Here is a 17,870-nt window from a genome sequence, read left to right as displayed (position 1 = left end):
GCCTCATTTAGCTCTCTCCTTCCTCTTTCTCTCTCCTTCCTTCTCCTCCTCCTCCTCCTCCCAGACAAACACCCAGCCAGTCAGCAGTCCTGTTTTCCTAACGGATGCTCATTGATCCCGCTGTCCGAGCCTCCTCGGCCGACTGTTGTTTTGTCTTTTAACTGTTGTCTGACAGGGAAAACCGGCGGACCTGAGCTGGCCCTTAGTTCGTCTTGACAGACGACGAACCGATACCACTGGACCGATACCACTGGACCGATACCACTGTACCGATACCGAGTACGAGTCGGCCGATCCCGAGTACCAGTACAACCCTATACTATCGCTGGACAGTGCCGATTTAAGGGCCGGTCACGTACACGACACCTTTGCGTGCCGTTAACTTCTTCTTCTTCTTCTGTTCCTTTCGGGCACAGGGCACAGCACCAGGGCCAGCCATTGTTACCCCAGGCCTTGACCGATCCGGTATGGTCATGTCAATCCGCATTCTTCTTCTTCTTTCAGCTTGTTCCCTGTTTTTCAGGGGTCGCCACAGCGGATTGTAGCTTTCATTGGTACCCTGTGAGGGCACAGCACCAATGGCGGCCGTTGTTAACCCAGGCCTCAGCCAATCCCGTATGGAGCCTTGACTGATCCGGTATGGTTTTGTCAATCCGCATAATGACTTGGCAGAATTTTACGCCGGATGCCCCTTCCTGACACAACCACTAACCCAACGGACGGGGCACTGGATGCCATCCCAGTATTCGTGGATTTGCGCCCATGTCTGTCACAGCATCCGGTATTCCTAGGAGGTCTCCCATCCAAGTGCTAACCAGGCCCGGCCCTGGTTAGCTTCCAACATCGGGCGTTATCAGGGTGGTATGGCCGTAAGCCGCGTGCCATTAACTTCACTTCAAACAAAATGCCAAGAGTGGGAAACGGTACCCGCATTCGCCTGTGAAGAACTTTCACCTCTTCACACCGTACCAAAGTTCAAGCTTGGTGAACTTTGACCTGGGGAAATTCGCATGACGTTACACACGTTTGACCAGTAGAGCTGCTTGATCACACTTTGACCCCGAAGTTGAAAATCAAACATGGCGGAATCTGTAATTCTCACACCATCCATCCATCCATTATCCAAACTGCTTATCCTGCTCTCAGGGCCACGGGGATGCTGGAGCCTATCCCAGCAGCCACTGGGTGGCAGGCAGGGAGACACCCTGGACAGGCCGCTGGGCCATCACAGGGCTATATACGACCACCGGGATCAAATAATGAAATATCTAAGGACTGGATAGAAGAAACTTATTCAAAAGCAACACAAAAGGGTGTGTTCATATGTGGGGATTTCAGTATAGACCTGTTAAACCCAAATAAGCACACAAAGACTGAAGGGTTCATTAACACAATGTATAGTTTGGGTTTATATCCTAAAATCGCTAACGCTAGCAGAATCACACCACACTGTGCCACCTCGATAGACAATATATTCACAAACATCACTGAGACCGGGCTTTTAATAAATGACATCTGTGACCATCTACCAGTTTTTACTGCAATTTTAGAAAGAACAAAGTTCCCAACAACATTGAATATATAAGAGTAATTCTCACATCGTCCGATTATTTTCATTACTTTAATCTGGCAGATTACAAAATAAACTAAAGAGAGGCTGCATGGTTTGCTATGTCATGAGAAACCAGAGCAGACGGTGTACATATTCTAATATTACACTGTTATTTTGTCCGTATTTTAACATTAGCTGCTACATAGCTAGCTGGTTAGCTTTTAGCCTCCCGCCCAGCATGGTACCACATCCAGCTTGGTGCATTTAGCTTGATGGAATTAATTGGTGTGCATTAATGTGACTGCCCCTTTAGACCAACAGATTGGGATCAATGGGCAAAATAATCAAGATATAATCAGAGATACAGGCTTCTATGTGCCAAAAACAATGCAGTAAATTAAGCCATTTTGCTTTTATTTATGACATTATTTGTGACTTGAGAAATGTAATTTTAGTCTTGATCAAAATCTCCGACACCAATACTCGAAATTGTGGTTCACAGGCCGAACATTAAACATGTTAGTCTGGCAACAACCCAATATCTGATACCAGTATCGGTACCGGTCACAAGTCTTTAGTGAGGTCCATACAGAACACCGCTCTGTCACAGAGGCATCTCCTGAGCTATTTATCTCCTCTGAAGTGACCCGTAACCCACATTTAAAGTTTCTATTTGTGTTCGGTCACACTGCAGCATGATGGCGTCAGGACAGTCACCAGCCAGACAACACACAGCCCGGATGGCAGCCGGGACAATCCTGTTTTCAGAAAGGAGACGCACGAACGTTTGATTTAATCCTTTGATTTCAATGCAGGTGATTTGAGCTTCCACCGAACTCTCACCAGAGAGCGCCTCCTACGGAGTCACTTACTGAAGGTTGGCAACTATGAAAAATATACAAGTATCCAGATTCTATTTAACAACATTTTCATGTACTGTATCCCGATACAACCAGGCAAGGGTGTAGGAGAGAGTTTTGTATAGGGGGGGGGGCAAAACCTTGTAGGGCAGGGGTGGGCAACCTTATCCCAACCAAGCAGTTACACACCTGTGTCTCCTAGTCCAGTTCCTCAGCAAAGACTCGACTGGACGATAAGTCGGATCAGGTGTGTAACTGCTTGGGTGGAACAAAATCCTTCACCCACACCGGCCCTTTCTGGAGAAGATTGCCCATCCCTTCTGTAGGGGGTCCGGGGGCATGCTCCCCTGGGGGAAAAAAAAGGTTTTAAACTGCTATTTTACAACAGTTTTCAGCAAAGAAAAACATGTTTCATGGCCCATATGATAAGGCCTCCCCTGGAAGATGATTGTTATTATTATTATTATTATTTCTAATTTTGGCAGTACAATTAATCATTTTTTAGCTATTTGTACATCACTGAATTTTACATATTGTGGGGTGAGAATGACATGAATGCTGGCACATACATGTCCATTATATATATATATATATAAAACCAAATATGACTCTATATGGGCCTTCAGAACAGAGGCATACCTGCCAGTGGTTACCTATGTTAGAAGACTGGGTCAGGTCAGGACTTGGTCTAACACTTTAGAAGGTCTTTGGAAGGTCGCTGGTTCAATCCCCGGCTCCTGCGGAGAGCATGTCAAAATGCCCTTGAGCAAGACACTGAACCCTTAACTGTTCTTGATGAGCAGGTTGGCACCTTGCATGCCAGCCTCTGCTATCAGTATATGAATGTATGGGTGAATGTGAGGCATACACTGTAAAGCAGTTTGAGTGGTCGGTCGACTAGAGAAGCGCTTTATAAATGCAGTCCACTTACCATTTAACTCACTTATCTCAGTTGGTCTTGTCTCAGTCTGGAATCTGACACACGGATTGTTTCCATCCTTTGTATTTCTAAATGCAAAGAGAAAACAAAACAACAATAAAAGTCACTAAAAAGGCATTTAGTAAAAATGCTGAATCTTGACATTTAAAGATCCATGATTTTAATTCGGTCAGACAGGTTGTATTGTGTAATATTAATGATAGGGGAGTCATTTTTTCAGCCCCAGAAGCACGATTTGATTTGTTATAACCGTGTTAGCGCCCCCTCTCTGAACACAGACAATCAACCCTCCGCAGGCTGACTCCACAAGACTCCTTATTGATAGCTAGCTAGCTCGCTAACTGGGATGATGTTGCTAGGCAACTATTCAAAAAACCAGACCAATTCATTGACTGCCCAATCAAATCAAAGTATTAGACGATGTCATTTATTACCAGAAACTGATTGGTTTTCTGAAACAGTTTAATTATGTTGACAACTAGGGTGAGAGTTTCTCCAAGGGGCTTTAGTCACAGTTTAAATTAGAGACGCACTATATTGGATTCTTGCCGATATGCCGATATTTTCCAACTCATTTGGGCCTATTCCCGAGGCCGATACCGATATATGCACGTGGTTTTCCCCGCCTAATTACCATCAAGCCTTTCCTGAAGTGGACCGAAGTTGCTACACTGACCACGGGAGCAACAGCTGGTCTTTTTCCTCTCTATGCGCAGGTTAAAAACTACACAGAACTTAGTAAAACAGAGGACAGTCTGTTTAAAAGTGATTAAAATAAATACCTCGTTGTATCTGAGGCAATGCGACGCAGCGATTAAACCTTGTGGGCTTTTTTCATTGCACATTAAAATAACTCAATCAAATCTATGTGTATCCATGATTCTATAGTTAAAAAGACATAGATAATTAATTCAGTACCAGTTAAACCATTTCCTACTGTAACCGGTTATTTTCTTGCTCGGTGCGGAATTCGATACGAGATGTACTGCACCACAAGGCGACGTCACTAACCGCTCGGCTAAAGGGTCAGACCCGTTAGCTAGGGGCTAACGTGTGTTATTAGTAGTTTACAGTCGTCACCCTTCCCGGAAGCGCGCCCTCTCGCTTTGTTCTTCCCGCGCTCCGAAAAGACTTCTGAGGATCTGCACACTTCCGGATCCCGCCGCTGCCACCAATGTGACCGGTTATTTTCTTGCCCGGTGCGCGATTCGAGACGGGGTGTACTGCACCACAAGGCGACGTCACTAGCCGCTCGGCTAAAGGCTCAGACCCGCTAGCTAGGGGCTAACGTGTCTTATTAGTAGTTTACACTACTTAACATAGATAATTAATTCAGTACCGTTTAAACCATTTCCTACTTACCATAATCATTTTCCGAAGTGGCCTACTTGGAATCGCCTCAGAAAACATGGCTGCCACGCAACACGGAAGCAGTTGGTGTAACAAGTAAACAAACCCGCCACAGGCCCCGCCCAGTCAAAGGCCACGCCCCGCCCCAGGCCACGCCCCCAGACGCCGACCCCATCAAAAAGGTTGAGCACCCACAGGGAAGGCCGATCAGAAAGTAAACGAATGAATAATCAATTAAACAAGACTGGGTGCTGGTATGGTGCAGCCTTTATGTGCCGATACCACTGACGCGCCATTATCCTCGTGCGACCCAAGTTTAAAATATTTTGGGTAACTTTACATTAAAAAATGTTCAGTAGAAAATTACAAGATCGAAAAACGTGAAATTCATTTGACTGGATCGTGAAAGTCAGACCCATAATCAGTAATCGGAAATCAGTTTCATGTCTAGAAACCTTGAACATAATAAACGCGTAATAGAAAAGTAAAACATTCAAACATTTTTTTACTTGCAAATGACTAACGTGTTCAACACCTTTGGCGGACTCTAGTCCTCATTAGTATTGTAACGTGCATGGATAAGTAGACACGTTGGTCCTAGACTAACGGGTCGGACCCTTAAGTCCAGTGTTTCTCAACCGGAGGTCCGCGGACCCCTAGTGGTCCGTGGTGTAATTGCAAGGGGTCCGTGAAAATAAAATATCTTTAAAAAAAAGATCCTATGACATTTATAGAAATAGGATTATTTTACTCAAATGTGACTGAGACCTTTATCTGCCTAAACTATAAAGGGTAACAGGACTTTTTTCTCTAATTACATCTGTTTCACAAGTGTAATTTATTGTATTTTAATAAGAGACCTCGCTCCCGTTTGCATTGTTAAAAGTTACTGCATAAAAATTCTGTTGTTACATATATCTGAAAGTTACTGAATACATATTCTGTTTTGTTACATATATCTGAAAGTTACTGGATAAGAATTCTGTTTTGTTAACTATATCTAAGTTACAACTGAAAGCTCTTATTTTTGCCCCAAAGAGTGAATAAATGCTATAATGCAATTTAAAATGCAGTTTCTACTGTTTCTATCAAATTGCAACCCCCCCTCCCCCAAGATCAGGTGGAGGGGTCCTCAGGGTAGATCAAAAATACGCAGGGGGTCCAGGACCCCAAAAAGGTTGAGAACCACTGCTTTAGTCGACTAGTTAATGTTGTCACTTGCGGAGCGGGAGATACGGGTTCGCGTCCCGGCTGTGACGGTTACCGGACTGCCCCCCGAATTGGCTACAGTATTCATAAACCGACCTTTGAGTGATAAGTACAAGTAAGATTTGGTAGCGAGGGTGGGCGGGGTTTCATATTTTGATGGTTTGATCCGATGACGCCACAAATATAAAAAAAAAAGATTGTCAGAGAGAAGCTGAGCTAGGGGAGCTCCTTTGAAGACAACGCTAATAAAAGTGAAGTCTGGCCTTTAGACATGCATTTTTTTCATTGGAATAAGACAGGAAAAATGTACAACGACTAAGTGAAGTTAGAAAATATTCGCGTTTCCGTTTAGTTGTGAGATTTGAGCTCGAGAAGCAACCTACCACCACTGATTCTCTGTAGAAATGGTGTAGATTTATATTTAGTACCCCTGCCATGGAGGACAAGACTAGTTCGTGTTACATTTTGTAAGCTGAAAATGTGCAGGCCTTAAGAAACATCTGAACCTTTTCTGGTTCATGCATCGTGAGCCGGTTCTGCCCAGAACCTCATTTGCAGAGTTCTGACGGATTCCCAATGGACTCAGTGGGATTTGAATTACTAGGACCAGCAGATAGCAGGTCTGTGAGAATACTTTGAGGTGAAAAATGCACAGCTCAAATGTTTTCAGTATCTTTCATGGACATGAGCTGTAAATGCTGCTTAAAAAATGTGCACAAAAATAGAATCTTTCATGGACAAGAATTCTTGTCTTTGTTTTACTGTAGAGGAAATGTGACTTTGGAAATGATGGCGGCGCGAATTCATGTTTGCGGCGGCCTTGCCCAGTACCGTCCATGCAGTGCCTTTGTCCACGTCTAAGTGTGTCTTGGTTTGATGGCTGGGAGAGCTGGCCTTGGATCGGCTGAGGAAGCTTGGTCTGCTGTGTCCTGTGGGCCCAGGGACCACGGCACCGCCTGGACCTGTGCCCGATGAGGTAACACCGAGGACGGTCTGACAAGATGCGGAAGCGGGGCAGGCTAAGCTAACTGCTAGCGCACGCAGCCCGGCAGTTCCGATAACACTGAGGGCGGCCTGGCGGCAGCGTCACCTGGCCTTAACTGTGTTATTAGTGTTGTTGTGTGGAGTGTGGGGAGGTGTGTCGAAGGTGTCTGGCTGGGAGAGCTGGCCTTGGATCAGCTGAGGAAGCTTGGTCTGCTGTGTCCTGTGGGCCCAAGGACCACGGCACCGCCTGGAGCTGTGCCCGATGAGGTAACACCGAGGACGGTCTGACAAGACGTGGAAGCGGGGCAGGCTAAGCTAACTGCTAGCCCACGCAGCCCGGCAGTTCCAATAACACCAAGGGCGGCCTGGCGGCAGCGTCACAGCCTTAACTGTGTTATTAGTGTTGTTGTGTGGAGTGCGGGGAGGTGTGTCGAAGGTGTCTGGCGGGGAGAGCTGGCCTTGGATCAGCTGAGGAAGCTTGGTCTGCTGCATCCTGTGGGCCCAGGGACCACGGCACCGCCTGGGGCTGTGCCCGATGAGGTAACACCAAGGACGGTCTGACAAGACGTGGAAGCGGGGCAGGCTAAGCTAACTGCTAGCCCACGCAGCCCGGCAGTTCCGATAACACCGAGGGCGGCCTGGCGGCAGCGTCACCTGGCCTTGACTGTGTTATTAGTGTTGTTGTGTGGAGTGCGGGGAGGTGTGTTGAAGGTGTCTGGCGGGGAGAGCTGGCCTTGGATCGGCTGAGGGAGCCTGGTCTGCTGTGTCCTGTGGGCCCAAGGACCACGGCACCGCCTGGAGCTGTGCCCGATGAGGTAACACCGAGGACGGTCTGACAAGACGTGGAAGCGGGGCAGGCTAAGCTAACTGCTAGCCCACGCAGCCCGGCAGTTCCGATAACACTGAGGGCGGCCTGGCGGCAGCGTCACCTGGCCTTAATTGTGTTATTAGTATCGTCGTGTGGAGTGCGGGGAGGTGTGTCGAAGGTGTCTGGCGGGGAGAGCTAGCCTTGGATCGGCTGAGGGAGCCTGGTCTGCTGAGTCCTGTGGGCCCAGGGACCACGGTACTGCCTGGGGCTGTGCCCGATGAGGTAACACCGAGGATGGTCTGACAAGAAGCGGAAGCGGGGCAGGCTAAGCTAACTGCTAGCCCACGCAGCCCGGCAGTTCCGATAACACCGAGGGCGGCCTGGCGGTGGCGTCGCCTAGCCTTGACTGTGTTATTAGTATCGTCGTGTGGAGTGCGGGGAGGTGTGTTGAAGGTGTCTGGCTGGGAGAGCTGGCCTTGGATCGGCTGAGGGAGCCTGGTCTGCTGTGTCCTGTGGGCCCAAGGACCACGGCACCGCCTGGAGCTGTGCCCGATGAGGTAACACCGAGGATGGTCTGACAAGACGTGGAAGCGGGACAGGCTAAGTTAACTGCTAGCCCACGCAGCTGGCTGGGAGAGCTGGCCTTGGATCGGCTGAGGGAGCCTGGTCTGCTGTGTCCTGTGGGCCCAAGGACCACGGCACCGCCTGGAGCTGTGCCCGATGAGGTAACACCGAGGATGGTCTGACAAGACGTGGAAGCGGGACAGGCTAAGTTAACTGCTAGCCCACGCAGCCCGGCAGTTCCGATAACACTGAGGGCGGCCTGGCGGCAGCGTCACCTGGCCTTAATTGTGTTATTAGTATCGTCGTGTGGAGTGCGGGGAGGTGTGTCGAAGGTGTCTGGCTGGGAGAGCTGGCCTTAGATCGGCTGAGGGAGCCTGGTCTGCTGAGTCCTGTGGGCCCAGGGACCACGGCCCTGCCTGGAGCTGTGCCCGAAGAGGAAACACCGAGGGCGGTCTGACAAGACGTGGAAGCGGGTCAGGCTAAGCTAACTGCTAGCCCACGCCGACCAGCAGTTCCGACAGTCATCCTAACTGGAGTTTGCTCACCAGGACAGTGATTTTTTTTTTTATATATATTTTTTAGTTTAGATATCTTTGTTAGTTTGGATGTGTGTTCTTGTAGTTTTTGGACATGTGTTTTTGTCTTTGTGTTGCATCGCTGTGGGAAACGGCGTTTTGTTTCGTTCCGTTTCATTTCATGTGCGCAAGTGCACGAAATGACAAAGTGTTTCTGATTTCTGTGTGACTGTGCAGGAAAACACCTAATTAAGTTAAACTCTTCCAAGTGTGATTTTCTTTAGTCATGATTTGAACCAAAAACAGTTTGGTTATTTTATGGTCGATGGCCTGGAGTCTCTTGGCAACAGGGTCGACCACGACTGCCAGCGGGACTTTTTGGGGGCGTTGGGGAACGCCAAGAGTGGATGTTCTGGATCAGATGAAACACACTCGTCAGGAGAAACGGGCCTCCAGAGTCTCTGAAGATGCCCGTGTTGTGTGAAGGGCCGTGCAATTTTCACCGACTTCACAGACACTCGAGCACGACAGAAGTGACATTAAGGACATAATAAAAATAAAAACCAACCAGTAAATTTGAGGATTTGTTCCATCAAAATCCTTCTCGGGGGAAAAGAACCAAAACATAATAACCGCAGCATGACGGCAGAACATAAACCAAGACTTGAACATGTCTGAGAACAACCGAGGAGTTACGAATTCATCTTTTTGTCCAAGATGATGATTTGATGTTTTGAAGACAGTTTGAAAGAGGCCGCCTGAAAAACAGATTTTAGGTATCGAGTGGAAGAAAATGTTTTTCTCTCTTACTTGCGCCTTGCCTGTTTTTTCTTTCTCCGTGAATGATCTTCACACGACATAAAAACCTGCTTTGAGTAACCGACCTCAGATCCGGAAGGTAACCGGCCTCGTGCGGCTGACGTGACCTCCGTTTAGCAGAGGAACAAGTAAAATGTACAAGAAGCGACTGTTCAGCTCAACTCAGAGCCGGGGAGACAACGTCCAAGTTCATCAGAAAAGAAATAAAACGGCCGTTGGAGCGGTTTAACACACATCAGCATTCTTACATACTACTTATGTGACGAGTTATCCATGCTGTGAGAATAATGCTCCAGCCAGAAGGGTTTATTTGTAAAAGAAGATGTAATTCACTCGGTTTAGATACAAATGGTTAGAGTTACACAGGAACAATGAAGATCCAACAGAAAAACGAAACGCAGCAGGCGGATGGAGTGACCGTCCTCTCAGTGTGTGTGTGTGTGTGTGTGTGAAAACGGTGAGAAGATAGACGGCTGTTCAGGTGAGGATGTCGTGAGCCTGCTGCTCCACCAACATGGCCATGTTCTTCACGTCTCCACACCAGAGGTCCAGCCTCTCCTTCATCCCTTTGATCTGAAATAACATCGCAGGTGAAGGTAAGGCCGAGCAATAAATCAACATGATCATTTAGCTTATTGTCTTTCAGTGGCATCGCGTTGGGATGAAATTAGGATATTGTCATACGGTGATACAGGTGTTTTGTCTAAATCAATGATTTAGACAGTTTAATAGTTTTAGTTGAACTGTGAGTCTCCTATGTAGGTGTGGGTAAGGTGAGTGTTTTCTGCGCTCCAGTCCACCTGAATGAGAGTCCGCAGCGCTGTTGTGCCAGAAACAAACCAAAAAACCGTGTTGGACCTGAGTTTTACATATTGACGTTGTACTACTATCTGTTGGAAAACGCCTTCTGCCAGCTTGTTCCATCATATCTGCTTGTTAGACACAACTTCACTTCTTCAAACTCCACACTACCTGCCTTCTTCTTCCTCATTTGGCTGCTATGATGAAGATGGAAAACACTACTCACCCTATCATTTTTCCTGACAAGGTCCTACCAGACGCCAACCACTCACATCAGCTCCTACAACAGTTCATGATCTGGCTATTCATGCATTAGCTATTGTCTTAAATACACCAGGGAGGGAGAATATCTAATAGGACACCTGTTTGTGTGTAAATATACAGGATTGTAGCTTTAAAACTCTGGTGAAATGACATGATAGTGAGGAGGATGGGTCTGACGTTCCATCAGCAGGAAGGAATCGGGGTTGATGTCAGATTTCTGGCAAGCGAGAGCTCCCAAACAGACCAAATAACGGCATGAAACAGAGACGTGTGAGGATATCTACACCACTCCAGTCTCCTCAAGTCTACCCCGTTAAATTCGTTTAATGGCTTCAGTACTTAGGCATGTAAGCCAAGGCTTGATTTAAATTCCCGTAAGCCCAGTCCTGGCATGACAGTCCACCCACCTCTACCAACATACAGCTGAAGTCACAAGTTTACATATTCTATAAAACTCTTTTTTTAACCACTCCACAGATTTCATGTTAACAAACTACAGTTTTGGCGAGTCAGCTAGGACATCTACTTTGTGCATGACAAGCACATTTTTTTCTTTTTTTAAAGATGATTTTTTTGGCATTCCACATGTAATGTAAAATAAAGTAGTGATCTTAACTGACCTGAGACTGGGAATGTTTATTAGCACTAAATGTCAGGAATTGGGGAAACACTGAGTTTAAATATATTTGGCTGAGGTGAATGTGAACTTCCGACTTCATTCCAACTGTACGTCTTCTGTAAGTGTTTCCCAATCCAGTCCTCAAGGATCCCCCATCCTGCAGATTTTCTTCGTAACCCTGAATAAGTACGCGTTTGTAGTCATTCAACCAATCAGCAATGAATTATGTCAGATGTTGCACACCTTGCATAATTAAGTGCTGTGAGATGATTGGTTGAGTAAGTACAAGCAGGGCTGCCTATGCAGGGTTACAAGGAAAATCTGCAGGGTAGGGGGTCCTTGAGGACTGGGTTGGGAAACACTGTTCTATAGCATTCAACAGGTTTTTCACAAGGCTAGATAAGGTTTATTGTCTGACCAGTTTAACCCACTACGTGATACTTCCACATTGCTTTCATATCTACAAACCAATTCCTGAGCCTAAGAAAATTGTAATCAATTTACATTTTGTAAGTTTTTTTAATGCTTAATTTGAAAAAACGGCTTGTTTCAGAAATTTAAAAAAATAAAGGTTTCAAGGATTCAAGGTAAATATACTACAAGCAGACATTTTTTTAAAACGACATCTAGACCCAGCCAGAGCTGCTGTTATCCCTGCTCCATGTCTATTGTTTGCCGCTCGACACTACTGATCTCCTCACACGGGACTCAGTGGGTGACATGTTCCTGTCGTTTGTCGGCTCTGGGACATTTACCTGCTGCAGGTCCAGCACTCTGGGCTGCACCCAGGTCATCTGGACCTTCTGGTCCACCTCGTCGATGTTGCCTTTAATCAGACCAACAGACAGAGCCTTCATCACCAGCAGCTCCACCTGCAGGGAGAAAGCACGCACACACACCCCACCCACACACACACCCCATTAATGGGTGCCCTTTAATGGTGTTCCTGTTAAAGGTCTGTTCGAACACAGTGGTAGCTGGCTGGACCAAAAAACAGTGTTTTGTGGCTCCGGCTGTTTGACCGTTCACCACTCTGATCTGCATGAGGTTTTGGAGAAACTCACACGTTTGCTGCCTTTTGAACTCGAACACACGTGATGACACAACCTGATAATAAGGACGCACTGACACCGGTACTGATATCAGATATCGGGTCGATACCAAACTAAAATGGAGACTCGGTATTGGAGATTATACCCGAGACTGAAATCTGACACCAGAAGCCATGTATAACGTCACAAGTAAAATCAAAATGGCTTGATTTTCTAGACTTTTGCCATACGAAAGCCTGTATTTCTGGAATAGTGGTGGTGGTGGTGGTGGGGGGCCTGATTCTGTCTCAATTATTTTACCCCAAACTACTGGTCTGAGTCTGCACTGTTCAGCAAAAGAAATGGATCGGAACTCAGCACTCGGCATCAGTCGTACTCAGAACCTGCAGAGAAAAATGATATTGGTAAATACTACCCGACAGCACCTGCACCTTGGTCTTAATTCCATTCTTTTTTTCGCCCCCCCCCCTTTTCTCCGCAATTGTACTTGGCCAATCACCCCATTCTTCCGAGCTGTCCCAGTCGCTGCTCCACCCCCTCTGCCGATCCGGGGAGGGCTGCTGATTACCACATGCCTCCTCCAATACATGTGGAGTCACCAGCCACCTGACAGTGAGGAGTTTCACCAGGGGGACGTAGCACATGGGAGGATCACGCTATTCCTCCTAGCTGCCCCTCCGCCCTGAACAGGCGCCCTGACCGACCAGAGGAGGTGCTAGTGCAGCGACCAGGACACATACCCACACCCGGCTTCCCACCCGCAGACACGGCCAATTGTGTCTGTAGGGACGCCCGACCAAGCCGGAGGTAACACGGGGATTTGAACTGGTGAGCCTTGTGTTGGTAGGCAACAGAATGGACCGCTATGCTACCCGGACGCTTAATTCCATTCTTACCAACTTGAAAGGTGCAGGAACAGTTTTTTTTACTAGTTCCATTCCTGAATGTTCATGGGGGGGGGGGGGCAAACCCTTCCTAGATGTCCACATCTCTCTTCTCTTTGTTGCTGCAGCATAAAAGTTTAAAACCTTGTTCGTGTTACAGCAGCTCAAGGAACTGCACCAACTTACCTGTAAACCCGTATTAACATGTACACTCCTGTTCACTCTCTCTGCTCTACCACTGGAAGGTCACTGTCTATGTCCATTCCAAAATGGCTTAACTCCAGGTCCAGGCTTTCCTCTCACCTCTGCCAGACCTACTTTAGTCCATAGATGGTCTGCAAATATGACTGGGATGCATATTTGTGCTACTGTCCAGGTTTTGTTTGAATTCCCTATTACTCGTGTCACCATTTCTGACCTTACTATTGTACACCCACACTACTGCACTTGACATGGCATGCACACTTGTCTATGATATGACTACTATTCGTTGCTCGAGCCTGTAGGCTGACACATTAATATATCTGTTAAATGCTCAGTCTCTCTACAAGTCACACTGGCTAAAAGCATCTGCACAATGAAAAAAAAAAAGAAAAAAAATGCAAATGTAAAATCTAAATTCTGAAAATGTAAAGCAGTACAGAATGCAGCAACAACACATTTTCCTGTGGCGTTCAAATCAGAAAAGCTAATAACAGACAAAGGATTTCTTGACTGACTGATTAGACAGCACCTCACTGACCTCATTGACAGGGATTTTGGCACTTTGTGCAATCTCATGGAAGGTCAGCTGCCTGTGGTTGGCAGGGCGGGTGAACGTCATCTATAAAAAGGAAAAAGGAGTTTTGATATTCTTGTTTTCACACAATCGGACAGGAGCGTTCGATCTTGTCTGGAAATTGGTCGTCTGTGGGTCAACACCAACGAAGGTTCATTTCATGCTCAATGAAGTGTGCCCGTGCGGCTGCCATAACCTGAACTCAATTAATTTGATTATTTGACAAGGAACTTCTTCCTGCTGCTCTAGCTGAGAGTGAATATGATCAGAAGAAACTCTAGATTAATGTCACTACAGTTATTTGGGTCAAGGTTAGGAATAGGATTAGGGTCTTCTCACCTCCATCACACACAGCAGCTGAATCTTCTGCATCAGCTTGGCCTCATGTGCAGCTAGGTCAGGCTGAAACAGAAACACACAACACTAAAGACCACTCCTCATTCTGGGCAGGTGGAACACATAACCATCCTGAGTTGTGCCTGGCTTCAGAGAAGGAATCTTAACGATACCGTTCTCAGGGAGATAAAATGTCTAAGAATTAAAATAGGTGTCAGGCCACTTCATCTTCACCCACTTAAAAAATGTTAACATAACTTTAACTTGATAGTTAAACTGGTTGGAAACCAGAGAGACTGTTCCTCACCAGGCTGTAATTTAAGTTTGTCCTTGCTGGACGATTAGTTGGGACATGCATGTCAGTTGCATGATAGCTTATGGGATGGCTGCAAGCAAAAAAAAGTATTTGGTCCTAAATGAGCGTGAAGAATAGTAATTTGTGTATCTAAAGATTTACATTAAACTATTGAATTGTTTGAAAAACAGGTAAAAGGATATAATCCCTTATTTAGTCATTTAGTTGACTTGTGTAAAGAGATCCTGGCTGTGTTTGCTCGGGACCTATACCCTGTCGTGCCTGTCCATCTTCACTTCCCCCTTCTTATCAAGCAAAGAATGCCCTAAAAAGCATATAAAAAAGTAACTAGAACTAATCTGTTCAAGCTTGCACGCCTTTGTTTTGTATTTATGGAATTAGCAGTAACCTGTTGGCCCCAGGCAGACTTGAATCCCTGAAACTTCTCCACATTGCCCCCGTTGAAGGCGTAGAGCGTATCAATCAGCCACTGCTTGTCTGTGTTCCTCAGTGACTCCAGGACAGGATGCATCAACTACAACGACAAAGACCACACATTCTCCTCAGACAAACTAACAAAATCACCACTGACAAACATGGATGAACGGTGGAGTAGGGCTGGAGAGCCCTATTAAGGACAGACAGAGAGAACAGGGCTGGCTAATGACAGCCAAGTTGAACTCCTACCAGCTCTCCAAAGTTGTAAACGCCCTCTCCTAACAGCCCAGCCAGACCCAATGTGAAGGCTCTCTCCTGCTTCTCCGTCTCTGCAGGGCAAAGAGCAACATTTAGCAACTAGATTGACACATGGTCATCCTTCGGCCCAAAATAATGCTTAAAACTCTCCATAACGTCTCCCCTAATGAGTCTACCTGGCAGGTCTTTGATGTCCACACAGCCGAGGTAGTGCAGGGCATCCTTGTAGTAAGCGGCATGGTTTCCGACGATGCGGTAGTATTTGCTGGAGAGGTCGTAGAAGCGGCCATGGACAGACGTCACCCCGGGCAAGTTGTTCAACATTTCCTCCACCTCTTCAATGATTTTCTGCAAAACCAACCACAAGGTGTGTGAGTGAATGAGTCAGTGAGTGAGTGTGAGAGAACGAGACTGAGAGAGAGTTTACCTTTGTGTCTGGAAGATCGTTGATCTCTAATTTAAGACTGCCAATAGATGTCTTGCAGAGAATGACTGCCTCTTCACTGCTCTTCACCTGGAACACACACGTGAACACGCAAAGTTAATGCTTCGGTAGAGAACGGAATTTGTTAATTATTTCTCTGGCAGTTGAATGGTGGGTCAGCTAACCTTCTCTTTTGTCTTCTCAAGGAAGGTGATGGCATCTTTAGGATCTAAAGAAAATGACTTTGGTTTTAATACCGTGAGCACTGAACAAAAAGTAGCCTCCTAAGCAGAACTGTCACATGGTACATTAAGTTTTTCATACCTGTCATCTGTCTGGCAACATAGAGTATGATCTCCACCAGAGACAAAGGATTGATTCTGTTATGGGATCAGAAATAGTGAATTAGACTTACAAAACACCAGTCACCGTTTGATTGTTAAGTGTTGAATGTGAATTTTTTTTCAAAATAATTTTATTGCTTTTCACACAGGAAGGCAGATGCATTTATACAGTTATACAGTAGAATTAAGAATGATTGTGTTAGCAGTGGAACAATAAAGACAAAAGTGTTATAATTGTCCTGCTAGTGATACAAAAACCCATCCCTCAAAGCAAGCCCACCCAATTCTCGAAACCCCCCTCCCCACCACCCATCCCATGAACTCCCTCCCCCCCCCACCCCGCCCACTATCCCGCCCGTTCCCCTGGGGTCACATTCATACACATACATTCATTTCAAGGGAGAGGGGAAGGAGGAGAAGAAAAAAAAAGGGGGGGGCCAACTAAAGAGAGTTGAGAGAAAACATGGTAAACGAAGAGAGATGGGAAACTACAAGGAATAAAATAAGGATAGGATGTGAATTTTTGAGTCAAATTCTACATACCTGTGTTCAAAGTCACTGATGAAGTTTTCATAGAGCTGCAAGATAACAGGCGCAATTAATTTACATTGTGCTGATGCTCAGGATGGAAAGCGGATTTATTAAACATCTGACTGGGCAGTGACTTCTACTGCAACACCCGAAAGTCAGAACAATATCTATAAGACAGCGCTGAATGATGCGGCACTATAGCCTGTGGGGGTATTTGGGATCACAGTGCCACCGTCCCCCATTTAAACACAAGTGGGTGACAGTCATTTTTCAGTTACCTGTATGAGGCCATCGCCCGTTTTGAAGCAGGGGTCCTTAACAAAATCTGTCAGCTTCAGCGTTAACTGATGCCACAGCCTGCCAACGGAGAGACAAAGAGCTTTACAGAAGGCCAGTGAGACATTTCAGGGCCAAACACTCAAGAGGGGGCAACTAGCTAGCCATTTAGGGAAACGTGTGGTAAACTGGCAAACTTGGTATTCAGTTGGCTCCGATTCAGAGCGACTCCACTGACACAACGTCGACGACACATCTATCGGCGAGCCTAATGACACAACTGCCAACACACTGAGTCGACCTGGCCGCTGGTCCGACAGTAATAACAATTCCCCAGCCCACCATTGCGGAATAAAGGCGAAGCTAACAGCAGCTAGCGTTAAGCTAAAGGTGCCGGCGTTAGCAACCCCGCGCGTGACTCAGCGTGCAGCGCGAGATCGCCGTTAGCTTAGCTTAGCCGGGGAAGGCTAACTGACGCTCCGTGAGCTCTCTTTACTTTTTGTTGTATAAATCCTCCAGTCCGTGCCACTCCGCCGCCATCTCCGGAGTCGAGCTGTTGCTCTGTTGCTGTTTGAGGTACCCGGTGACATCTTTCATTGCGGCGGCAGACGGGATATAACCGTACCTGAGCGCAGATTCAGAACTGGACAGCCGGAAGTTGGATTTTTTTTTATATAGCTAGCTCCGCCTCCTCCTTCTTCTTCGCGCATTTTCGCAAGTGGCTAGCAATCCAGTTATAAAATGTACTACGGCCGCCCGCTGGTCCGGAAGTGTGAATATTTTTGGACGTGAGGCGTTTGTCAACCGCAATCTCGTTATTTTACCGGTCCGTTGTTATTCATTTCGTTGCACATTTGATACCTTGCGGGTCTTTCGATTTCTTTATTCGTAGGATAAAGACAATTATTTCTAGGACGTACACGATGTATCGTGGGTCCTCTCCGAGGCGCTGTATTATAGGCATTACGG

At 46.5% G+C, this 17,870-nt stretch overlaps 1 protein-coding gene across 1 annotated transcript; it reads right to left on the bottom strand.

The window, feature by feature from the left end:
- Positions 1–9,906: 9,906 nt before the first annotated feature.
- On the bottom strand, positions 9,907–17,564 carry psmd13 (proteasome 26S subunit, non-ATPase 13). The gene is made up of 13 exons (XM_056278259.1): positions 17,398–17,564; positions 16,904–16,982; positions 16,638–16,672; positions 16,075–16,130; positions 15,936–15,979; positions 15,754–15,840; positions 15,503–15,674; positions 15,318–15,397; positions 15,040–15,165; positions 14,339–14,401; positions 13,964–14,044; positions 12,041–12,157; positions 9,907–10,174 (listed from the first exon to the last, which is right to left on the bottom strand). Exons 1-13 carry the CDS (start codon positions 17,496–17,498, stop codon positions 10,079–10,081), a joined length of 1,137 nt encoding a protein of 378 aa, XP_056134234.1. The 5' UTR covers positions 17,499–17,564; the 3' UTR covers positions 9,907–10,078.
- Positions 17,565–17,870: the final 306 nt, after the last annotated feature.

This window comes from Lampris incognitus, chromosome 4, assembly GCF_029633865.1.
Source record: "Lampris incognitus isolate fLamInc1 chromosome 4, fLamInc1.hap2, whole genome shotgun sequence".
Lineage (NCBI taxonomy): Eukaryota > Metazoa > Chordata > Actinopteri > Lampriformes > Lampridae > Lampris > Lampris incognitus.
Note: the sequence above shows the minus strand (reverse complement) of the source record. Positions and strands in the feature narration are given on the sequence as shown.